The sequence below is a fragment of the Heterocephalus glaber genome, unplaced genomic scaffold, assembly GCF_053883595.1.
Source record: "Heterocephalus glaber isolate CG9 unplaced genomic scaffold, H.glaber_assembly_v1.0 deba00001569, whole genome shotgun sequence".
In the NCBI taxonomy this organism is placed as follows: Eukaryota; Metazoa; Chordata; class Mammalia; order Rodentia; family Bathyergidae; genus Heterocephalus; species Heterocephalus glaber.
The window spans coordinates 362,215-389,037 of NW_028258354.1; the positions used below are offsets into that span (position 1 = coordinate 362,215).

Consider the following 26,823-nt stretch of genomic DNA (forward strand, 5'->3'; position numbering starts at 1 on the left):
CACAAGTGGGAACCTTACATTTAGAAGATTGGGATTGGATTGGTGACAGTTTAAAAAAAAGCTCACGGTAGGGGTGAAACCATATTACCAGAAACATTCTCTTCTTGGGGATTAGTAAGATCTATTTTAATACCCTTATATATTGCACCATCTAGAGTGCCAATGCTAAAGTGAATTGAGGAGGATGATAGAGAAGAAAAATCAGGTGGGAAAGAGAGCCAAAAATTACATGAAGAAGGATTAATACATGAAAAGATAAAAGCTCCAAATGTTCCCCCTGTAATCAGGGAAGAAGTAATGGTAGATATGGCTGATGCAAAAATTCCAGAGCTGGTACATTCAGACCATATAGGTCAGAAGCACCCTGCACCTTGTCTAGTTATCAGGTAGCATTTCAAGAAGCAGCCAGGCAGAGAGAAATTCTTGGACTTTGCTGCTTTCCAGTGATCTATGTACCTGACCCACTCAGTCATAGTCAGCTGATAGCAGAACATCAAGCTTTTGACTTTGTTAAAAGAATTGAAACAGAGTGTAATGAATAATGGAGCCCAAGGGCCATTTACTTTGGAAATCTTAGAGTCTATTGTGAAGACTTATTTCTTAATACCTAACAATGTGTGACATTTTACTTGCTCCTATCTGTCTCCTAGTCAATACTTATATTTAAATGTTCAATTACAAGGGCAAGCTATGAATCAGGCTGACAGAAAAAGACTGGGTGATAGGGCTAATATAACTTCAGAAATGTTACTGGAAACAGGACAATTTACAAATGTAGCCAAATAATTGCAGTATACTGTTGAGATTCTTTAACAAATATTTTAACAAATAGGGCATATATTGAAAAGAGCTTGGCTTACTGTACCCAAAGATGGGGCTCCTGTCCAGTCTTTTCTTAATATCTTTCAAGGGCTGAGAGAATCTTATACACAGTCCATGGCCCAACTACAAGAAACTGTTCACAGACAAATTCCTCATGCTCGAGCAGCCAACGTACTTGTTCTCCAACTTGCTTGTGACAATGTTAACCAAGGGTGTAAACAGGCTCTGGCCACCATGCATGACTTTAAAGATTTAAACAGTTACATTAAGGTTTCTCAGGATATAGGTTTGGAAACTCATAGGGGGTCTGTGTTAGCTCAAGCTATGCTAACTCTTACAAAACAAGGTAAAAAATAATGTTAAAAATGTTAAATATTTTAATTGTGGTAAAATGGGACATCTTTGCTAACAATGTATGTCCGCAAGCCAAGGTGATAACTCCAACATTTCTGAAACTTCCACTAATTCTAATGTGGAAAATAATGAGGCTCCCTGTGCTGCCAGCAGTGGGCCTGGTGTAGGCAGGGCCCAGCATAGGTGGGGCCCACTGCTCATAGATGGGCCAAGTTAAAAGATGCTCCAAAGTGCCAGCAACCATGCACAGACCCAATAACTTATAAGATTAAAATCAATTTGGTTGCTGGTGTTTCTAAACAAATATATATAGCTCTTTTATTCCAGATTTATCATTTTGAAGACTAAAACATGAGTTTTATTCCATATGACCTCCAGAGACGAACAAGTGTCAAACATACTCATCAAACTTTAAAGCACAACTTCTAAAATAGAAAGGGGGAGTACAGCTCCTCCAAAAGCTTAATTAGATCTTGTTACTGTCATTTTATTTATTTATTTATTTTTTAACTTATTTCACTTTTGTATTAATAACAAATTTATTTATACGGTAGTCCTGAATAGGCATAAGAACTTCTTGTTTTTAAAAGAAAACATTTAATAAACTATATCATAACCCCAAAATTATGCTGGCAAAGTATAAATGGTTAGAGGGGAAAAAGAGCTTCAGTTTAGTGCCACTTTTTGGTATGTCCTGAGTCACCATTCTTTCCTGTTTCTGATTATGATTTTATTATAATTGGTTCAGCTTTAAGATGGTAACATATTAACAAATTATTATTGATGTAGGCTTTTCAATTTGTACAAAATTATGCATTGTAAGTGGAATGAAGCAGCATTTCCAGTTGACAAATGGATCTATGGGTAATGAGGTATTTCTTAAATAAAGCTTGTGACAAACCAACAAATGGTGGCAATGAGAAAACTATTGACAAAGAACAACCAGGGACTGTTCAGGAATCTGTACTTTAAGTAAAAGAATGAATACCTAAAGCAGTACAAATGGTAACCAGGTACCAAGAAAACAGACAATGAGCTTGGGCAAGAGTATTCTTCTAGAGTTTACAATGTAACTAGGGAGGGATGAAGAAGGAACATAAAAGATAGGCTCATTCATACAGGAAGTTATTTGAATAGCCTGTACCAAGGTAATAACTTCTGACCAAGAGGTTATAAAAGCCATAAATAAAATTATCATCATGGGAAGTGAAAGGCAGTAACTCTGAATGCTGACATAGACAGGACATTGGTAAGAAATATTCTGTGCCTTCAGGCTTTGGTGGATACCTGGCTCTCCCAAAATATAAACAAGGACTGAAATCCGAATCAAAATTACTGCAAAGAAATAAAACGCCTTCTGACATTTAGATGATAGCTTGGTGAGTTTAGAGAAATTCAAGCAATAATCTATACAAGATATTAAGAAGATTGGATAATGAAAAAAGCCATAAATAAAGGAAATAATTTGTGCAAAGAGACAGATATGGTATTTAGTAAATCTAAAACCTAAAAGTACAAAATCCCTGAAATAGGATATAATGGAAATGTTTACCAAAAATAAAAAATCAACAAATGCTAATGAAACATAAAAATATTCCATAAAATTTTGATAGCTGTTTTTTCTTCACATTCCTAGTGTGAGGATATTTAGTAATATTTTCCCAAGTACGATCAAGAACAACAGAAAAGTAGCATCTAGAGGCTGATTCTTTTGATGTAACTGGTTCTGAAAAGAGCAGCTGTCTGAAGAAAAAGATGTCATATTTTTAAATTTCAAGAAGACCTGCTGGAAAATACATAATAAAACACTGCTTCACTTTATTTTCCATTCACATACTATCGTTTAACTTGACCTTATCTGAAAAAGTTCCGTCACAGGTTCGTGTTACAAGGACACAGAAGCATAGCTGCCAATCTGACGACTGCCAAGTGGTGTTTTGCTCGGAGGAGGCCTAGATGGAATGACCAGATGAGTCTCTCCAGAGTCTTCCTAACCAATGATCCTATTTTATTTTGATTTTGCTGCCCTCAATTATATCACTGTTGGTTCCTTGCATTTCATTTTGCTATGCCAAAATGCTATGTAAGCTCTGTTTTTGTAAGTGTAATGAATGGAAAGAACATCCTTTGCTGGTGTGGGTTATCTCTGGAAGTTGAGTTGCTGGCGCTCCTCGCGGGGCTCCGGGTCGCACCTTTCTCCGGAGTCCGCCAGCAGAAACCACCAAACCACCGGCCGGAGCTCGCGCCCCGAGTCCCGCGCAGGGACCCTACCCAGCCCGCCGCAAGGTCACCGGGAGGCACCTGCACCACCAGCCCCAGGTGATTGCCCACGGTGGGGGGGGGGGGAGGCACCCGCCCCTCTTCGCCCCGCCTCGCGCTGCCCTCCTCTCCGCGGGCGCTCCTAGCAGGGGAGGGGACAAGGCCCCCGGCGATCTAGCCGGGATCAGCCCGCTGCAGACCCGTAAAGCGGGTGTCATACTGTCATTTAAAAAAAATTTCAAAATCCACTTGTGGAAAGTAAATAGGCTTCATCAGAACTCCACTGGCACAAGGATAAATATACAGACATGCCCTAGACATAAGTGTTGTGAAAGGATGTCCTAACTAAAAGGTAAAATAACTCAATACAATTAATAACACGGAGAAAAGCTTATGCTTGTGTTTTAACAGATAATGGAGAAATACCATGGCTGTCATCCAGGAACCTTCGATTGTCTTTTATCCAGGGTAAAGTAAGGACTGGTAGAGATTTGACTTCAGCACGGGAAAGAAAGATCCTATATTTAAAGTTATACAAAAATGTGCAAACTGGTATTTGTAGCTATAAACCTTATGTTTTTCTTTATAGCACAGTGATCTAAAGAGAAAATTCCTTTGATTATAATAATTGTGTACCTGGTTATCCCTATAGACATGAAAAATAAAACAGTTGTGAATTATACTTCTCATTTTACTTTTCCTCCTCTGTGTGTGGAAGATGCTTCCATACAGTCTAATAATTGTTATGCTACCTCATCTCAGACCTAGTTAGTCCATACCCCTGAAAACTTTGTTATGTTAACTCAGGTCCATTCTCGTGGCTGGAGAACAAATAGATCTTCCTTCCTACTCAAATATCCAATTTGTCAGGCTCATATTATGTGGAATGGATTTCAGAAAGATGCACCTCCACCATAGAATATTTGTAGGGGCTAATCAAGAAGATATGGAAAACTGGAATCATATGAATTTATTGACTGAGGACCATGGGGAAAATTTTATGATAAGAAAGGACAATAATACAGACTGATAAAAATTAAACTGTACTAACCTTGATAACATAACTAAAAAAATCTGTCCCTACTACAGAAATAAGTTGGACAGAAGAAGGCTTTAGTATAACTTCTACTCAGTTTTTACATAATGGAAAACTTGGGCCTGCCCAAAAAACATTATGGAAATTGGCTCTTTCCATATTTAAGGAAGCTTATGGACTGGAATGATTTAAAATCAGCCTCTGGCAATACTACATTGTTAACAGAGTACTATTGGCCTGTTCAAGTTTCCATATGTATCTATAACCCATATGTTTTCACCTATAGGAATATACAATGGGATGCTAACACTTTTACCTGTCAAAAATGTACCTTGAGTCATTGTATTCCTTTGGATCTGTACAAAATAAGACTCTAATGATCCTAGGGCATATGCCAGGAGTGTAGGTTCCTGTTTATTTTACTGAACCATGGTCATATACACCTACTGTTCCTTTGTTACAAGTCCTGCTTGATCATCTTGTTCAGAGAGCAAAGAAAATGCTGGAACTAATCATTGCTGTCATAGTCTTGTTGGTATTATTGATTTCAAGTGTAGCTGTTTTCTCTGTTGCCTTGGGCAACTCTGATCAAACAGCTCATTTCATAGTAATTAGACCAAGACTGATGATGAGGCCTGGAAAATAACAACATTCTATAGATGCTAAACTGCAATCCCAGATAAGTGTGCTTGAAACTACTGTTCTCTGGATGGGAGATAAGATTGAAAGTTTACAGCTACAACAGGGCCTCAAATGTCATTATAATATTACTCATTTACCTTATAATTGATCTAGCCACTAACGGGAACATGTCAAAAAACATGTAAAAGGAGCATTGCACAAAAATGTAACTATGGATCTTGATGCCTTCCAAAAAGAACTTTTATCTATGTCCCAACAGACTGCTAATTTTGATGACCAGATTCAAAACTGGGGTACATTTTCTGTTATACTTGATCAGCTTAATCCCATTAATTATCTCAAGGGTCATTTCTGGTTTTATATTGTTGTGGTAGTAGTAATTGGATTATGTTTTCTTGCTCTCTTCTTAGTCTGCTACAGAGGAGCTCAAACCAAACAATGTCTGAAGATGTTGCAACCACAGGTCATGATTTGAATTCTAAAAGCAAATAAAAAGAAAGGGAGATCTGTTGAGAGCCATTCTATACAATTTTGGGAAAATCATTTCATAATTTATGATTAAGGTTGTCTAAGGCACAATGACACCTTGCCCATGAGCTAGCAATGGCATGCAGAAATATAACTCCATGTACCTCTGGTCACAAACTGAGGCCTTGATGGTCCTGTGATACTGTGATGGTCAAGGACAAGATTACATCAGCTGAAGACATCCTGGCTCTTTGAGAACCTAGTAGTAATTAAAAAAAGAGAGACAATTTTCACCTGGGGGAAGAACAAATTCCTTATTAGCCTATCTTGTCCCACCTACTACTGTAAAAATTCTTTGCCCTTCTCACCATCCTTATCAACATAAGACTATTGCTGCCCTCTGAGCCACCCAATACTCCTTTAAATTATTGTGTGCACCCAATAAATAATGGCTAGTTTGGTGTTGTCTTTGCCCACTCAGGCACTGACCTCCTAGTCACGCCCCCATGTACTTTGAAATTATCCCTCTATTTTCTTTCTTTCTTTAGCCTGAACAACCCCTCTCTCCAGGCAGATCAGAGGATTGATTATCATCTAATGCAGGATCCCAAGAAAGTACCAAATAATTCTGAGGACCCTTTATTTAGAACTTCTCACTTGTTTCTATGAGATGTAGACTACATATATAGAAACAGATGTCATGAGGAGCCCAATATTGTGACTCTTCACAATAGCCCACTCTGCATCTTATAGAGTAGGATATGCTTTTATTTTTGCTTTTGTCCTTACTTTTGCTCATCCCAAGTTCAATCTGCAGAGTCAGTTTTCCCCTTAGTCCTTCACCCTTCACTTTTCAAATAAACTTTTGGCACCATTTTTGTTTTGTCTTGTCCAATTCTTTGTTTGAGGGAAGATGAATGTGGCATAATTTTAATTGGTGAGCCATTTTAAGAGGAGCTACTCAACAATATTTGGCAGAGCTAGCCAGGAGATAACAACCTTAGTCCAGAACTTTTTATGGATAAGTGGAACACAGGAATTGCTTAATTGTTTTGTGGCCACCTAGTGCTGGTAGCTCTGTGAATTTAAAATGACCAATTGGAACTCAGGCTCCATAACCAAATTATTCAGTGTGTAGGGTTTAAATAAACTGAGATTTTAAAGAAAAATTGATTTTTTTGCATTTTAAGTTTCTGGAAGCACAGAAGCATAATAGGAATTGGCTGCAAATCCCTTTAGTACGAAGGGGTTGCATTGTATGCTGCCTGAAGAAGTTTATTCTTGGCCCAAAGTCCTAGTTCATTGTCTATTCTTATTTTCATTCTTGTCAGTGTAGCTGATTACCCAGCTCTATCCATCTCAGGGTTTCCCCTCTCTAGCTGTCTTATTCAAAATCTAAATGAACTATGTTTTTTTTACACTTGAGTATATAGTGTACCTTCTGCTTGGCATTTGTCATGCCCTTATACACACAAACAATTGACTTTTGATGTGAGAGGGGCCACCAAATTGGTCCACATGCTGCACAGTTAACTGGGGTTAGCAATGGCTCAGGTATGCCCAAGGAAATAAAGAATAAAGGGCTTTTGGAATGAATTCAGCCCTGAGACTGATAAAGCATCATGGATCATCAACCCCATCTGGGGGAATTAAAGCAATCCTGCACATAGAAGAGGATAGGTAGATAAACAAATTAGAATTAAGAAAGACTAAACATTAGGAGAACAACAACATAATGGAAATTAGTACAGTACATACTTTCAATAATAAGCATGAATGCAAATGATCTTAATTCTTTAAAAATGTTACCAACTGGCAGATTGGATTAAAAAATGAGACTAAATTTTTTGTTGCCAACAGAAAACACATATCACCAGCAAAAACATAGACACACTTAAAATGAATGGATGGAAAAATATTCATTCAAAGAAATCCAAAAGCAAGCAGTAGCAGTCTGAGTATAACTCAGACAAAACAGACTTAAAGCTAAAATTGGAAGAGATATACCACTTTATATTGATAAATGGAACAATCCACCAAGAAAGTATAACAATTATATATATATATACATATATATATATACACACACACACACACACACACATATGTACTAAGCATCAATGCATCAAATTTCATAAAATAAGCATAACTTATCTAAGGGGACAGATAAGGCCTAATACTATAACAGTAGCTGCTTCAAATACTGCACTGTCACCAATATATGTCATTGAGACAAAAAATCAACAAAGAAACAACAGTTAAACTAGACCATATGTGAAATGGAATTAATATTTATAGAATGTTATATTCAACATCTGTAGAATGCACACACTTTCCAGTAAACCATGAAACATCCTCAAAATAGATCATATTTTAGGCTATAAAGCAAGTTTTAACAATGATGAATCATTCTAATAATTTCTTGCATCTTTTTAGTTGGTAATACAATACATGTAGAAAGCAGTAGCAAGAGAATTTGCAGAAACTATACAAACACACGGAGCCTGAATAATTTGTTTATTTATTTATTTGGTATTGGGGATTGAACTTGGGATCTTGTGCTTGAGAGGCAGGCAGCAGAACCACTGAGCTAAATCCCTGACCTTGAATAATTTATGTTTGAATGATCAGTGGGTCTGGAAGAAATCAGGGAGATATTTAAAAACACCCTAGAATCAAATGAAAAATGAAGCAAAACACAGTAAAATCTGTGGAAGCACTAATGGCATTTTTAAGAGGGAAGTTTATAGCTGCAAGTGCCCACATCAAAATATCAGAGTATTTCAAATAAAGAACTTAATGATGCATGTTTCAGCCTTAGAAAAATAAACAAAAATCAAAACCAAACCTAATGAAGGAAAAAATAATAAAAATTAGAGCTGAAATTAATGAAACATACTAAAAGAACAATGCAAAGGATCAATGAAAGAGTTGATCTTTGGTGTACATTTTTTTGAACATGGCTAGTTGGAGTTCTATATGCCTCACTTATCTGTATGTCTAATTCTTTTCCTTTATTTGGGAAGTTTTCTGTCATTACTTCTGCGAACAAGGTTTTAATATCATTTGTACTTTCTTCCACTTTTTCATGGACTCCTATCAGTCTTATGTTACTCTTCTTTGCATTATCTAGCAGCTGCTGGATCGATTTCTCATAATCCCTTACTATTTTTAAGAAATCTCTCTTTTCATGGTCTTTTCATCCTGTCTTTTATATCTGATATTCAGTCTTCACATTGGCTCAATCTACTGTGAATACTGTCAGTGGAGTTTTTAATCTCCTCTATATCTGTTTGAATCTGTTTCATGGATTCCATTTCTTTCCTATGTTGGGTGTTTATGGTTTCCATTTCTTTCCTATGCTGGTTAGTCATGCTTCCATCTTAATCCTGAGCTTATTTAATTTTTAAAATCTGTTTCTGTTCTAGATTCTCTAATCATGTCTTTCATTCTGCTCACCATCTCTGTAGTTATGTGGGAAATTATTTCTGTTTTGAATTTTTCTAGAGCCTCATTCATTTGTTACTTCCTGTGCTATCAATTCCAGGTGTCCAGGTGGTTGATTAACAGATCATTCCACTTTGTTGCCCCCAGAATTTGCCTCTAGTGAGATTGAAGTATGGATTTGGACCTTGTTTAGGTGTCTTCTTATTTCTATTTTTGTTGGTGGTGCTGTTTTTTATTTTATTTTCTGGGCTAAGAGGACACAGGAAGATCATGCAAATTTTGGGAAACTGTTGAAGACAAGAGGAAAAGACAGAGTGAAGGAACAAAGACAAGAAGAGAACAAACTAACAGCAATAGGGAAGCTAGAAATTGTATTCACCTTCCTATAAGAATAATGACAGTCAAGAGAAGGAAAGAGAGAAAAACAAACTGAAATTGGACAGGAACAGGAACTAAGAAGGAGAGAAATGCAGAACAAGAAGGGAGAGAGAGAGAAAAAGAAAGCAAAAAAAGGATCTCCCTCAGGGTATGTCTCTGTTGTCCTGGTTGACAACGTAGGCTGCAACGTGCAGATTTAAGTTGATTAGTCTCAAGAAGCCAGCTGTAGTCCACTGAGATTCAGGCTGATTTCTGGCTACAAGGCCTAAGCTGAAGTCCCTGACTTCCTGCAGGATTGATCTCTGCAAGGTTCAACTGCAGATTCTAGCTGTCCTTCCCCCTAAGCAAGCCTGGGTTTCTATGGGAGGTACTGATCCCACCAACTTCCCAACCTCGGTGGTCCAGTGTGCCTTTAATGTAGAGATTTTCTTCACTTTCTCATTGGGCTTCAATTGTCATTGAGAAGCCTCAGAGAGGCCCTCTCTCTGTTGTTCACTTTTGCTATATATTCTGGAGCTCATAACCATGGCCTTTATGGCCACCCCAGCACCTCTGCAGTATGGATTCAGATACCCAGCAGCCCACATGGCATGCTCTGGGGGCATAGTGCTGATGCATCCATAGGATGGTTCCAGGCAAGAGTTGATCTTCAAAAAGATAAATAAGATTAATAAACCATTAGAAACTAACAAAAAATAGAAGAACTAAATCAATATCATTACATATGAAAAAGGGCATGCAAAACTGGTATCAGTGAAATCCACAGGATTATTGGGGGCTTTTTTTTTATAAGTTATATTCTAATAAATTGGCAAATATAGAAGAAATATACATTTGTTTCAAGACTCATATGAGGATATAATAAACCTAAATGGATCAAGGACAAACAATGAGATTAAAGGATAAAAATGTCTAATAAAGAAAAATACAGGATTAGACAAATTCACCACTAAATTTTATCAGACATTTTTGGAAGGTGCTCAGCTATTTCATGAAATAGAAAAGAAATGTTTCCAAACTCATTCTATGAGGGTAATATCAGAGTGATACCAAAACTTGATATGGATGCAAGAAGAAAGTAAAATGTAGATTATACATTTAATAAATATTGATGCAAAAATTCTAAATACTTGCAAATTAATTCAACAACATAATAAAAAGATCATATACCATGATCAAGTTAGTTTCATTCCAGGGATGCAAGGATGACTCAACATATGCAAATCAATATATGTAATATAGCCCACAAATAGAATCAAGACTAAAAATCACATGATCATCAATAGATTTGGAGAAGATCTTTAACAAAATCAAACGTGTATTCATGATAAGATTTCTGAATAAACTTGGTGTAAAAGAATCTTACTTCAATATACTCTATATGACAAATATACAAAACATATGACTCTATATGACAAACAGCCAACATTATACTGAGTTGGGAAAAGCTGAAAAATATTTTCTCTAAAATCAGAAATGAGACAGTGTTTCACTTTCACCACTCCTGTTCTATATATTATTTGAAATTTTCAGAGCAATTAGGAGAGAGAAAGAAACAAAAGGGATACAAACAGGAAAGAAAAATATCAAATTGCTCTTATTTGCAGATGATATTGCCCCATATATAGAAGACTTTAAAGAGCTTAGCAAAAAGACTTTCAGATCTGATAAGCAAATTCATCACAGTAGCAAAACACAAATTAAAATAAATAAATCAATAGCTTTTCAATACACCAATAAAGAATTCACTGAGAAAGAAATACAGAAATCAATTCCATTCCCAATAGCTTCAAAAAATACCACCTTGGAATCAACATATCTAAAGAGGAGAAAGATCCCTATAATGAAAATTATAGAACATTGCACAGAGAAATTGAAGATACTAAAAGATCAAAACACCTTCCATGTTCATGGATTAGCAGTATTAATATTGTTACTATAGCCACATTATGAAAAGTGATCTTTCAAGTCAAGGTAATCCCCATCAAAATACCAATGACATTCTCCATAGAGAACATTTGATGCTGTTCTCCAAGCAAAAACACTAAAAATGCTAAAATTTACTTGGCAGTATAAAAGTCCCAGAATAACCAAGGAACCCTCAACAAAAATGACAATTTTTGTTGCAATTCCAATTTCAAAGTATAAAATAGAGTTATAGTAAGGAAAGTAGCATGATCCCACCACTTATACAGACATGTTGACCAAGGGAATAGAATAGAGGCCACAGAAATGAACCTCAACAACTATAGCCATCTGATAATTGATAAAGAATCAAAAACTTGCCTTGAAAAAGAGTCTTTTCAACAGATAGTGCTGGTAAAACTGGATATCCATGTGCAGAAGATTGAAAATAGAACCCTATCTCTCACCCTCTACAAAAATCAACTCAAATGGATCAGAGACTTATATATAAGACCTGAAAATTTGAAATTACTAGAAGAAAACCTAAGACAAACATTTCAAGATAGAGGTACAAGCAGTAACTTCCTGAATAGGACTACATTAACTCAGGAAATAATGGCAAGATTGACAAATGGGATTACATAAAACCAAGAACCTACTGCACAGCAAAGGAAATAATTAACAGAGTGAAGAGGCAGCTTACAGAGTGGAAGAAAATCTTTTTCAGCTACTCTTAAAACAGAGGATTAATATTCAGAATATATAAATAACTAAAAGATCTTAATTTCAAAGGGAAAATTAATCCAGTCAAAGCTGGATGTGTGAAATGAACAAACAATTCTTAAAAGAAAAAATACAAATGGCAAATAATTACATGAAAAATATTCAACATAGGGCCAGGGATTTAGCTCAGTTGTTTCGCCGCCTGCCGAGCAAGTGCAAGGACCCGAGTTCGATCCCCAGTACCAAAAAAAAAAAAAAAAAAAAAATTCAACATATTTAGCCAATAGGGAAATGCAAATGAAAATTACTTTGAGATTCCATCTCATCCCAGGCAGAATGCCTATCATCCAGAGTAAAAAAAACACCAACAATAAATACTGATGTGGATACAGAGAAGAAACCCTTATACACTGTTGGTGGGAATGTAAATTACTATAGCCACTAAGGAAATCAGTATACAGGTTTCTCAAAAAGCTAAAAATACAGATACCATTGATCCAGCTATATTACTCCTTGGTATATACCTGAAGGAATTAAAGTTAGCATTCTTTAGGGAGAACAGCATGTCTATGATTATTGCAGCACAGTTCACAATAACCAAGACAGGATAAATTTAGGTTTCCATCATGAATGAAGGGACATACACACACAAACACACACATACATACATATGCACATATACCCACACAATGACACAATAGAGTATTAATCAGCCATCAGGAAGAACAAAATGTTGTCATTTACTAGAAAATGAATGGAACTGAAGATCTGCATGTTAAGTGAAATAAACCAGACCCAGAAAGTCAAGTATAGTATACAGTCTCTAATCCTGAAAAAGAGAAAAGTTGACATGAGACAAGATGGGAGACTGTTAAACAGGAAGAGAATAAGGGGCTGGAGTTATAAGTAAGAATAGCAGGGGGATAGATATGATAAAATACACATGTATAAAAATGCCATAATGAAATTCAATATTTTGTAAAATTGATATGCAATAATAAAAACATATATATGCTTTGGATTTATGTGGACCAGAAATGAAAGTAATTAGGATTCTCTTTCATTCAAGTGGATTTCAATTATATGACTCAGAATTTTGTATGAATGTTTTAGAACTTCCTCTCAGAGGAGGTGTCTTAATTACTTTCTTGTCACTGGGACAAGATACCAGACACCCACAATTTAAAGGAGAGGTTTTTTTTGCGGGGGGCTTATTGTTTCAGTCCATGGTTGACTGGTTATAAGGCAGAAAAGAATGGTGTGAAAAAATGGTGGAGGAAAGAATGTTCAACTCATGACAGCCAGGAAGCAAAGAGAGAAGGGAGGAGTCAGGTACAAAAATATACTTTTTGGGCACTCCCTCATTGACTACCTCTTCCAACAAGGTCCCACCTCCTAACAGCACACTCAGCTGTGAACTCATCAATGGATAATAAATTCACAGATGAGTTTGGAGCTCCCATATCTAATCACCTTTTAAAAGTCTCACCTTTTAACAAATGAGACTTTTAGGGGACATTCTAGATCTAAACCACAACAGGAGGCTTGTTCAGTGTCCTGGTTATTTTTATTCTTATTTTTGCTGAGACAAAATACTTACACCCAGAGTCAAAGGAGGAAAGGTTTATTTCAGCTCACAGTTTGTAGTGGGTTCAGTCCATAATCAGCTGGTTCCAAGGCAGGGCAGCATGGCAGAGGGTCATTGCAGAGGAGAAACAGTCCATGGCATGGGAAGTAGAAGGCAATGATCAGCATCATCCAGCAGGAGCAAGCCTGCCTTCTTTCTGTGCCTTTATATTCTATCCAGGTTATAAACCAGATGCCACCATACCCTGGGTGGGGCTTCCATTATCCACACCCTTAAGCCTAGTATCACACCCTTACTCCACATTCACACAGTAAAATCCAGCCACCTTTGAAACTCCCATCTATGACTACATGAAGCTTTGAGGGAAAGTCTAGATAGAACCATACAGTCAAATGTGCCCTTTTCAAACCAAACACATTTCTGTTCATCTCAAGAAAAAGATATCTTCCCTGAAAAATCTAAGTTTTCTACATAGTGAATCCTCCATTTTTCCCAATGTTCTGTATTAAATAATGGCATATGAAGAAAAGAAATTTGTTTAACTATATTAAAGGACTATTTAAGAAACACAAGTGTTGCAGAAATCTCGGAAAGAAATACACAGAGACACAGAATTTGGATAAAATAATAACATTTCTTCTCCCAAGCAGGCGGAATGCCAGAAACCACTCTGGTCAGTATCCACACCTGCTTTGTTCAGCATTTCCCTTTTTATATCCTTTTTAGTCATTATCTCACCCCTAGTGGTCTTTGATATGTAAATACAATTCCAGTTCCTATTTACAAGTCACAGACACAAGATAGGCCATATCCATTGTAAATTCACCCTGGCGAGGGTGGTAACTTTGTTAGGTTAATGAAGTTACCAGTTAGAGTCAGATAATCCTCACCTTAAACAAGGAGTTATGGGAAAAGCAAATCTTAAAAGAACACATTATTTATTTTGCTTCTACAACTACCTTAATATTCAATCTATTAAGTTATCTAAAACTTTTCTGTATCACAAGTATAGAGAGATAACATTTTTATGCATATAATGGGGAATCTTTCTCTTTTAAAAAATTAATTCTCAGCAGAAAAAGGGCAAAGATTTGATTGATTTGATATATTACTGAGGATGGAAAGAAAGGACAAATCTGATAGCTATTAGTTATATGGATTTAATAATAGTTGGACTACCACCCATTTTTGTGACTCTAATATTTCCTTCTCAGAATTTATCTTCTACTCATGTGATATCTGTCAAATGCCAATCTGAACAAAATACTACCTGATAGGTCTCCCACCACCTCAGCAGCTATTAAGTATAGTAGCTGCCCTCTTCCTATGGTGCCTTGCCCCCTCCCCTGTGTGACATCATGCCAAGATGGTTGCTCCCACCAAAGAACAAACCCTTCTTCCCAGCATGCCCCTGTTCCAACCTAGACAGTAACCTAATACTTGCTCACCTCCTACCACCTAGTGACATCACCGGCTCCTCCATTCCCTAGTCACTACCTCACTCAACCCCGCCTTAGCCCCTACAAGCCCCACCCTAGTCTCTATAAAAGACTCGCTGCCCCAGCCATATTGCTTTTGTCTCTCCTTTGTTCAGAGACAGCCCGGCAGATCTATTCCCCTAATAAAGGCTTGTTGTGGCCTGGTCTGGTCTTGGTCTTCGGCCCTTTTACCTGACACTACCTTTCTTAAAAAGGTCTAAAGGGGAAGGGGAACTGAGAGGGATAGCAGAAAAGAAAAAAAGGAAAGGAAAAAAAATATGAGAAAAGGAAAAAATGGGAACAAAGTCTTTGTAAATAGGGAGGGGTGAAAAGGTTGAAGGGAGGGCAGGGGAATGGGGAAAAAGTGGGAACCAAGATATATCATGTAAAGGTACAATTTCCCAATGATTAATGTCTTTGTACTACATACCTAAAATGTACCAATAAACTCAATGGGAAAAAAATCTTCAATGCTTTTCTCCCTCTTTCTAGAGACTAGTCATCTTCTTTTGCTTGTCATAAAGGTTTGTATGATTTCCATGGATTTCCTTTTAATTCTCTTGCTCCCTGTTTTGTACATTAAGAATAAGTTATTAAGCTTCCTGAAAATCACTACACATTTATTTACCTTTGTTTGGAAACCTATTTCATCTTGTTCAATTCTACTTTTAAAAATGGGCCAAGGAAGTTTACCATGAACATATGATCATTCACATTCAGATTCTACCTTTCTTTGTATTTTCTTATGTATGTCTGAGTTCATTGTGTTTACTATATTATCCTTTAGTTCTTTGTTCAGCCATTTGATTGTAAGCTTCTTAAGTACAGAAATTATACTAGAAATTTTCATAGGGTTAAGAATGTATCAAAATCCAACAGATATTGATTAGATGAATGATCCACTCAAAGACATAAATTATGATAGGGGTTTTAAAAAAGTTTTTCATTATGGTTTTCCTGTAAACAGGGAGAAGTTTTAAGGCTAATTGGTCAATCTCACAGATATATAAATGGAGAAGAAATATTAATAAAACAATCCATAGAAACCATTAAATGTCATTTTTCCGGCTTCTGGACAAATAATGCCATTCTTATGCCCTTGTGCCCCACAGAGAATCCAGTTGTCTCACTACATATTCTAAAGTACTTCTTTAAAAAATGATTTTAAAATTTCTTTTTCTTACATTAGATTTTATCTTTTCTTATCTTTTCCAATTAAATCCCTATACTTCTAATATGTATTACTGACAAAAGATAAAACAATCCAACTTAAATTACATCTACAGAACATGATTTACATACTTTGAAATATATTTTAACTAAAATCAAATTATATGACAATTATTACCTGTCCTGATAAAGAAGATGACATAGAGAGAAAATCGTTCCAAAATCAACAGCTGAGCAAAACAGTCCATATTTGCCATTATAAAGGATTATAATATATAAGCTATTAATGTGCGGAATTCAAAGAAATAACCTAGCATTCAGTATTTCTAAGATCCATAGGCATATTCTTGCATCAATACATCTCTAAATTATCATGATATCCATGGCATTGGAAATAGAATAGAAAATAAATAGAATTAAAATAGAATAGAATTCTAAATAGAATTAAATGACTTAAAATAGAATAAAATGACTTAGATGAAAATAAATAGAATTAAATGATAAATAGAATTAAAATAGAATTAAATGAAAGTGTTTTCTCCCAGAATCTTTTTGTGAGCTTCTTTGACAGTTTCAGTTTTTGGAGAGGAAAGCAAATGATTTAACATGGGAGTGACTAGCATGTATTATATGGAGTCCTTGTTCTATTTTGATGAGTCAATTTTTTACATATTTACTGAATGTTCTTCAGCAATAATTAGCACAAGAAAAAGTTATAAAGATCCAAAATGAGGAGATAAGCCATCAAAAATGTTGGCAATTTTGTATCTCCCTCTTTAGTTTTTAAATGAGAGTCCAGCAAGTAGAACTGCCTCAGCTCTTCCATAGTGCTCAGATTCCACATGCTCATATTACAATTGTCCAAGTTAACCTACGTAGGGAAGGTTACTTACTACTTGCTCCTTCTCAGCACTACTCCCTATGTAACAAATAAAATTATTTGATCAAGGAAAACATTTAATAACCATTAATAGTGCAATGAAAATAATTATAAAGTTGATAAAATATATTTTAAAAAATCTAGGCATCTTTGTCAATTTCCATAATTCTGTGTAGGAGGGAAGGGTAATCCAAAGACATATACTCAATAAAATGCTAAATATTTAAATGGTATAATAATTTGTGAAATTATTGTTCAAAAACACTCTGAAATACATTTCAGTTCTGTGAAACAAAATGTTCCTGGAAATTAGTGGGAGATATCATCATGAAAAATACTTCTCTAATGTCCAGAATATTTCATATAGCTAAGATATTCAGGATTTAATTATATCTCAGAAAGGAAAATAATATTTTGGTAGAGTTTATCACATGGAAAAAGTTAAAATAGTATTTTTATAATATTCAGGAGAAAATTCATTATTGGCCACAAAGAATTAAAAGAAATAGCCACAATCAAGTGTTGGAAGATAATTAATGAATAGTATGTTTCTTCTCTAGAAGGTTTTTTAGAGCCTCTTTGACATCCTTGTTTCTCAGAGAATAGATCAAAGGGTTCAGCATAGGTGTGACTAGGGAGTAACATAAGGAGGTCACTTTACTGAGTTCAGGAAATCTGTTTGGGGTGAGATACATGAAAAAGCCAGCGCCATACAGCACACTCACGACTCCCAGGTGAGAGCTACAAGTGGAGAAGGCTTTCTTACGTCCCTTGGTAGAGTGTATATTTAGGACTGTGGACACAATGTACATGTATGAAACAATAATGACTATGATAGTAGGCAAGATAATGATGCTGGATAAGGAAAAAGATACCACTTTATGGATTAAAAGGTCAGAACAAGATAATCTCTGTAGTGGACGAGTATCACAGTAAAAGTGGTCAATGGCTCGAGAAGCACAGAAAGATAAAGTGAATGTCATGCTGGTCTGAAGAACTGAGCTGATGGAGCCACAAAAGTAGGAACCAGCCACCAGCTGACTGCAGAGACGCGTTGACATCTGAACAGAATAGAGGAGTGGGTTGCAGATGGCAATGAAGCGGTCATAGGCCATGGCTGCCAAGAGAAATCCCTCAGTCACAATGAAGAGCGTGAAGAGAAAGAGCTGGGCCACACAGCCTGCAAAGGAGATGGACTTGCTCTCAGACCAGAAGATGGTCATAGCTTTGGGTGCAATAACAGATGAGTAGAAGAGATCAATAAAGGAGAGGTTGCCTAGGAAGAAATACATTGGTGTGTTCAGCCGGGGATCAGTCATAATAATGGCCACCATCCCAACATTCCCTAAAATGATCATGGCATATATGAGCAAAAATAGTAGGAAAATGAAAATACAGAGTTCAGGGCGGACCCTAAAGCCTACAAGAATGAAGTCAGTCATTTCCGAGTGATTGCTTGTTCCCCGGTCACCCATGAACAGACCTGATGAGAGGCACAAGGCAAAATAAACAAATTAACTCTTGCCTTTAATCCTAGAGATATAAACATTCTATAAGTGTAGAAATATAATACAGGTTAATTATATATTGGTCATAAGCCAATTTCAATATTATGAAGAAGCATGAATTTAGGCTCCTGAAATAGGAGAAATCTACGTGAAATCTATGGAACAGTGAACCATGTACTATGGATTTTGTATTAAATCATACTCTTGCAAAAATTTTAGCTAGAAAGTAGCATTTTTTATTGTTTCATTTTTCTCATATACAGAATTTCAATTATTTACAGTTAAAGAATTATCTGTACCTAAAACAGTAGTATTAAATGTTCTAAAATAAGAATATTGCATATAATCCTATCATGATGTCCATAATCATTTAAACTGATAGCCAAGTCAGTGCCAGAATCATTACATGACAATAAAAAACATTTTAGAAAATATGCTTACCTTGTTCTATTTTATTCTATTTAGTTTCTATTATTTCTGCAGCAATCTTTAGAAAGAGAGAAAACATATAAGTGATCATTGGCACACTAAAATTAATAACATCAGACAATCTTTAAGCCTAGAAAAGCAAACTTTTGTAAAGCTATTTTCAAATATGCATTAATTTTCTTAGATTAAGTCCATTCTCTAAGTAAATTCATTTTTATTGCCTCATTATTAATATTTCAAATGTAATAGTAATTGATCAGTTAAAAGATGCTCTAGTAATTTAGGCCTTTTTTGAAGTGTGGAGATAAGCTAGCGAACATTCAAATTATTACATTGCTCTGGCTGCCTTTCTACCAAAACTGAATGAATTAAAGCAAATGGATCTTACTCTAGAAGCAGGGGAAATAAACAAGATATAAATCAAAATAAAGTTCTTTTTCTGAGTACTGTTATATTTTATGTATCTTAAATTGAGGACAATGCTATAACCATGGATATACTGTATTAGGATCATAGCAACCTTATGTCATCCAGGATCCACTGTTATCTGTCAGAGGAGTGGCTGTCTATGATGGTCTTTGTTATTTTTATTCCTGTGAAACTTTTTTCAGAATATATCAGGACTGAGATTTTGCTCATTTTCTCTGATGGATTCCACTGAGACAGGTATAATCATAAAGTTAATTATGGGCAGGCTCTTGGGTTGTTTTCCATGAGGGTTGCAGAAACCAAAGCCATAAACACAATCTAATAGTAGTCAAAATACAAGAAAAACTTTTCATCTCTGATTTTTGTGTGTCCTTTGAGAAGTCTCTCTGGACTTTATTGAAAATGAAAAACTTTCTAGTATTTATTACAGCAAATATTAAAAAGCCTAGAGAAATAGATTAAACAGTTTGTACCCTATAAGAAACTCCTTAGATAAGCGAATACATTTGGTATAAATTAAAAAGAACAAACATTCTCTCCAAATTATCATTAGCTTATATTTCTGGATGTCAGAACTTTCATGATGTGGTGAATGTTTCCTAAATCACAAACTTAAATCTGATGATGTTTTGCTAATTCTATGCTTTCCAATATTTAAATATTAAATAGTTAGAAATATAATGGAAGATACGATAGCACTCAATGTAATTATCAAAAAAAACCCCAGTAAAAATATTTACATGAGATAAGAATCTATATTTAAAAATTCTTTGAGATTTGTTGGGCAAGTAGTTTAGTGGTGAAGTTCCCTAGCATGCATGGAGCTGTGGATTAAAATTCCCAGCACCACCACAACACCACCACCGCCAACAGCAACAAGAAAAAACAAATAAACCAAAAAAAAATTTAGTAAACATTGTGTGACTGAAAGACTAAAGTCAGCAACATAATATTCCTTTTGCTGAGTCCATCATTCTAGGAGCATCTTTTCCTCCCTCAGTGTTTCTATAAATTAATTGCAATCCTATGTTAGAAAAGTCTTTTTAAAATTACAAATATCTGTTGCATTTCTTTGGAATAATTTCAGTGTACAGAAGGAAAAAAATGGTAAAATGTCAGCTAATTTTTCCCCCAAACAACAATAACAATTTATTTTTAACTGATGAAAAATGTATATATTTATAATGTACACTAAGATGTTTGAAATGTGTATTCATTTAGGAATGACCACCCTGAGCATGGTGACACACACCTGTAATCCCAGCACTTGGGAGGCTGCGGCAGGAGGATTGCCATGAGTTCAAGGCCAGCCTAAACTGCATAGTATGGCTCTGTCTCAAGAAAAAAAAAGTGATTTCATGAAGGAATAACTAGACTGAGGTAACTAACATATGCCTTACCTGACGTACTTATGAGTATTTGTGATGAGGGCACTTAAAATCTAGTTTTAGGTATTTTAAAGAATACAGTAAGTACATTATTAATTTTAATCACTATGTTGTACAATCATTCTCTTTCACTACTTCTTTTTCAATTAAGGTTTTCATCCCTTGGCCACCACTGCCCCAAATATTATCTCAACATTGTGGTAACCAGCATTCTACTCTCTTTTTTTATGAGTTCAACTGGTTTATGTGAGATTATATGTGAGATCACGTGGCATTTGTATTTTTGTGCTGGGTTTATTTCACTTAGGTACAATAATATCCTCTAACTTCATTAAAGTTGTCACAAATGACAGAATTTCTTTTTTCCTTTTCTTTTTGAAACAGAGTCTTCAAGCGCAAGGACCCGAGTTCGATCCTCTTCAGCAAACAGGAATAATGTAACTTTTTCCTTTCAGATTCAGATAGCTTTTACTTTTTTCTCTTACCAAATCATCCTGATTAGGAGTTATAATACTAATAGCAGTGATGACAGTGAACATCCTTGCCTTGTTTCTGATCTTAAAAGAAAAGCTTGAAAGTTTTCAACATTGAATATGATGTTAGCTATGGAGTTGTCATGTTTGTCTTTATTGTGTTTAAGTACATTGTTTCTAAACATAATTGTTAAGCTTTTATTATGAAGAGATATTGAATTTTGTTAAATTTGTTTTCTGTGTCTATTGAGAGGTCATGTATATATAATTTAGTATATGTAATTTCATGATAAATTATATATAACATATACATAATTTTATAAATGCAATTATATAGAAAAAATGCATATATATATTTAAGCAATGATTTATTCCAGGAATTCAAGGCTGGTTCAATAGTATAAAAACAATAGGTATAACCCAGCATATTTCTGACTTAAAGAAATGGCTTGATCATTTTCTTTGCATTTCAATAATTTTATTGAAAGGTATATCTCTTAGTACCAAACATAAAGGTAGTTGGTTAGGTTACCTCTGCCAACTCAAAATTAATACTGATATTTTCAAAATATTGACATATATCAGCCTTATGGTAAAACTTTAAGTAGCCACAAAATGTGGTTTACAAAAAGTTAAAGGTAGAATATACTGTGGTTCTTTGGTTTATTTTTCAATGCTTAGTTATCTGTAACATGATGTCAAAATTGGTTACATCCATTCTGGACAGACTCAGGCTTCAGGCTGCACGAACTGTTTACAACACTAACAATATATGTACATTTCCTTATACTGATTGGCTCATATGGAGAATTCAAAACACTACCTCAGCAATCTCATAATTATGGTGGTGCCTCCTTACTTCTCTAAAGACACATGATGGAAATTTGTGAAAGTATATTCTATTCCTTAAAAAAACAAAGCAAAACAAAACTGGAAGCAATGGCAGTTTTATAGAAACAGTTCATAGTAAAACCTGAAGTGCTTTATCTAGCCAGATCTTAGGGTAAAGCAAATTTTCAGAGTGGTAATTGATTTTGATTTAACTGTGTAATATAATAGAACATTTTTTAAAAAAATGGAACTAGATAAGACTGAGGAAGTAGATTCTGTATAGAAATTTTTATCATTGATACAAATGTCACCTGTTTTTTAGAAGAAACATTAAAGATAGCTCAATGAATATGCACCAAACTTTGTAGGTCTGTATTTTGGCTTAATACAAAATGTTTTTAAATGTAAATGTAATTCCCATATAGCAATAACATTCTCATCTCTGAACTATCTGCTGCTTGACTTATGGGTGCCAAGAAACCATTACACTATCTAGAATATAACCTTTATTATGCCTTAAAAAAGTGCATGTGTGAAATGTTGGTTTTGATGTAAACCTCATAATTTAAAATTTAACATTTAAATTAAGTAGGTTACCATTTTCCAAACCACCTAAATATAAGATATTGATCCAGTATAGAAAGTTAAATTAATATTAGAAATGAAAACTCACAGTTCACCCTTTCAGGCTTGTTTCACATTTATGTCTTTAGCTTTATAGTTGAATTCAAATCTATACAATCTTACTGCAGCATTACATTAATTAGGCAGTTTTCCAAAGATGGAGAACATCATACTAATGTAATTGTGATGCTTTGAGGGTTCATAATTTATTTATTTATTATTTTTTGGTACTGGGGATCAAACTCAGGTCCTTTTGCTTGCACAGCAGGCAGCAAAACCACTGAGCTAAATCTCCTTCCCAATATTTTGTTTTTTGGTTATTTTGGGTTTTTTGGTACCAGCGATCGAACTCAGGCCCTTGTGCTTGTGAGGCAGGCGGTGGCACCACTGAGCTAAATCCCTGGCCTGAGGGTTCACAATTTAAATCAATTATAACATTATGGAGTCCATAGTTCAGGGTTGTGGAGAAAGGCTTCAAAGAAATTTTTTTGTTGCTGCAATAATACTATTTATGTAAAGAACAAAAGCCCCCAACTTATCAAAATTTATCTAAATGCTACTAGCTGTTAAAAGTAAATTTTTCATGCCCAAGTTTCATAATCATATGTGGATGTATTAAATATTAACATTCAATTGTGAGCAGGAAAAGATAAATCATTACTGTAAGTTAATAAATTTAGATGGCAAGAACATATAGAATATATACAGTGACTGAATTTATGATTTTTAATGAATATAATTACTCTCTATTATTCCAGTTGCAATAGCAGTATGTTGAGAAATACTGGCAATTTCCAGAAACCCAAAAGTGATCATCTGTTTTGTACTACTTTTTCTTTAGGTGTAACATTCAAATTCATAATGATTCTCTGCTTATAAGCTAACTCTCTCCAATTAGTTCATATATGGGTCAAACTTTTGGTCCTATTATAACTTTAAATGAGCTAAAGCTTAGGGCTACACTTAGCAAAATGTGCAATTAAAATAGCATTACTTCAGCATTACCTTAAAAATTCAGATTATTAAAGAGAACATTGTTTTCTAAACTGCTAATTTAATGAAATGGCTAACATATATATTAGAGATTGGAAATTCCTAAGGTTTTTTTTTTTAAGTTTTTTTGAGACAGGGTCTCGCTATGTAATTTAGGCTGAACTTGAACTCACTATGTAACTCAGGCTGGCCTCAAACTCATATGATGATTCTCCTGCCTCAGCCTCCTAAATGCTAGGATTACAGGCATGCGCCACCATGCCCAGCCCTTAGGGTATTGTACCTTATATATAGCAAATGCCTTCAAATATTAGCTGATTAGATTGGTGATACCAGTTTTTCCCTTTTGCTATTCCAAGTCCAGTTGATTTATTTTGAAGATAATATTTCAATACTTCAACTGTAGAAGAAAATTATACAATTTTCTCTATACAGAGAATAACAACCAAAATTACCAATTAAGAAACCATTTCAGGAATTGTTGGAAGATGGCTTATTCTATAGTAACTATGCTTCAGTTGCCATGCAGTATGCCCAGAAACAATCCACTTCAACTTCTGAACATTTGGTTTGGAACACTTGTTTGATGAATATTCAGTTTAAACACTTGGATACAAGCTCTTGCCAGAAGGTCAGATCTCTGCCATTTATCTTGGAATGTTTCTGAAGACATTCTACTCCTGTTAACTCCACACACTTCTGTCCTTGGATCTCCAATCTAATGATAGATAAGGCCAACACAGAAGGCTTTGCTTTAGAAAGTAGGATCCTGCAGTGACATGCCTTAAGCTAAGCTTCTAGTCTTTCAAAATTTAGGCTCGTTTTCCTTTCAAATGGCAAGCTCTCCTGAATGAAAGAATAATAGAGTTGTAGAAATTGAAAGGCAGTGGTAGCTTTGACTTTCCAACAGACCTTCTCCAATACAAGCTTTTCCATTCTCATCAAATCTGAAACCGTGAACCGATACTGACTTATTTGGATCAAGTCCATCGCCAATGGGACATTTCTTTCCTCTTCTATTGATTTTACAGCCAAATAAAAGCAGCTGAATCCAACACACCCAAGGTGCTTGGGCTGTATCTTCATTTTAGACAGGAATCTGTCCAGTAAATTCACAGCTAGAGAAAATGTCTCCGTATCAAAGCTAAAGAACTGAGTTAGACTAAGAAGATCTTTCACTTCAAAGTTCCTCAGTCTTGCAGTCATTCTAAGGCCATTATCATGTGCAGATTCAATTAGTCTCAAGCCCCAGACCTTTGGCTGACATCTAGCCTCCTGTTCCAACAGGGTATACAGCTGGTGTAGCAGTTTCTGGGAATCAGTTGTTGTCAGGACTTCTATCATCTTGCTAGAGACTGTGGCTCCTCCGCGTGATCACCCTCCCTGGGCCTGTTCTCACCTCGCCCCAAGGTATCCGATACGAGAGGCCTAGGAGGCGAGGACACTCGAGGGCTGTAGAGGAGAGGCCCGGGGAGGGACAACTGTCCTGGGTGGAAGTCTCCTCAGGGCCGCGGAGACTGCACTGCCCTCCTCCCGATCAGACCATGGCGAAAGTGATCATTTTTAATAGATGCAGAAATAGACACAAATTTTCTCTGCCTGATGGAAGATAGCTACTCAAAATTCATAGCCAACATCATACTTAATGGTAAAAGATTGAATGTTTTCTAAGATCAAGAAGAAAACAAAAATATTCAACTTCAATATTTATATTCAACGTAAGTCCTAGGCAAGTCAGTAAAACAAGAAAAATAAGTGCAGATATTGAAAGAAATAAAGAAAACAGTTTCTATTGGTAGATCACATGCATACATAAAGTGGAATATGTTGTATCTGTAATTCATTGTGTCAGTTTCATTATAATGTGTAAAGTTTATAATAAAGTTCATTTTTCTCAAAATGTTAAAATTGATTTTATTGATATAATAGATTTCTATTGAAACAGAAGTATGGTAAATTTTTATTAACCAGATTTTGTGTTTGTTCAGGACCTTATTCAGTTCCAGTGATTCATGTGTTTGTCTTTCCAAATACTAAATTTTCACTTTAGAGTAACCCTTAAAATAAGGTAATAAGATTTCCCTAGTCTTACTTGTTTTCTTTCTTTTGTTTTCACTAATTTCTTTATTGTTATATGCAATACTGCTTCAGTAGATCTTTAAAATTCTTTTTTTAATATTATTTCTTTAAAATTATAATACATTTTTGATTAACAAGTAAAAACATATATATTTATAATATACAAAATAATGTTCTGAAATATGTACATAATGTGGAAATTATATTAAAGTGAGCTAATTAATGTATGGATTAGTTCCATCCACTTACCAGTTTTTGTTGTGAGAATATTTAAAACTTATTTTCAAACTAATTATAAAGTATACAAAGCATTATATCAGTCATTATCTTGCACAACAGATCTTCTGAACTTTTTTCTCCTAAGTAAAATTTTGTATCTTTAGCAAGCATCTCCTCAATCCCTCCCTCCACCCTGTTAACTACTTTGCTTTTCCTTGTAAATCTTACAAATAGCAAGTATTTTTAGCATTCTAGGGTTAAATATTGCATCTTTCTCCATTTATGTTGTCTTTTTGTTTCATCATACAGATCATACACAGATCATCATCATAACTTTCAGTAAACAGATCACACACATATATTGTTATATTTTGTCTGTATATGTTATTGTTATACAATACTTTAGTTGTGGCTTCCAGTCATCAATTGTTAGTAGAGAGAAATGTCATTGATTTTTGTGTTGGTGTTGTAATTTGCAACTTTGTCAAACTCATTCATTGGTTCTGGAAGATTGGTAGATTCTTCAGAATTTAGTCTTTGTAGATAAAAATGTCATCTGCCAAGAAGGACGGTTTTATTTCTTCCTTTCAATATGTGTCTGTCACCATTATGATGGCACTAATGAAATAAAAAACCAAGTATCTCAGGATGAAGGAAATTTATACTGTGTGGAACTAGACTATCCACAGAGATAGGAAGA

At 35.0% G+C, this 26,823-nt stretch overlaps 1 protein-coding gene and 2 pseudogenes across 1 annotated transcript; all 3 read right to left on the bottom strand.

Annotated features, from left to right (window-relative positions):
• Positions 1-1,942: 1,942 nt before the first annotated feature.
• On the bottom strand, positions 1,943-2,938 carry LOC147823685 (putative G protein-coupled receptor 160; annotated as a pseudogene).
• A 5,528-nt stretch (positions 2,939-8,466) lies between these two features.
• LOC101710480 (olfactory receptor 9K2) lies at positions 8,467-18,681 on the bottom strand. Its single transcript, XM_087192296.1, has 2 exons — positions 17,700-18,681; positions 8,467-8,521 (listed from the first exon to the last, which is right to left on the bottom strand). The coding sequence occupies exons 1-2, from the start codon at positions 18,623-18,625 to the stop codon at positions 8,467-8,469; spliced, it is 981 nt and encodes a 326-aa protein (XP_087048422.1). The 5' UTR covers positions 18,626-18,681.
• A 5,683-nt stretch (positions 18,682-24,364) lies between these two features.
• LOC101710851 (cyclin-G1 pseudogene) lies at positions 24,365-25,169 on the bottom strand (annotated as a pseudogene).
• Between the last annotated feature and the right edge of the window lie 1,654 nt (positions 25,170-26,823).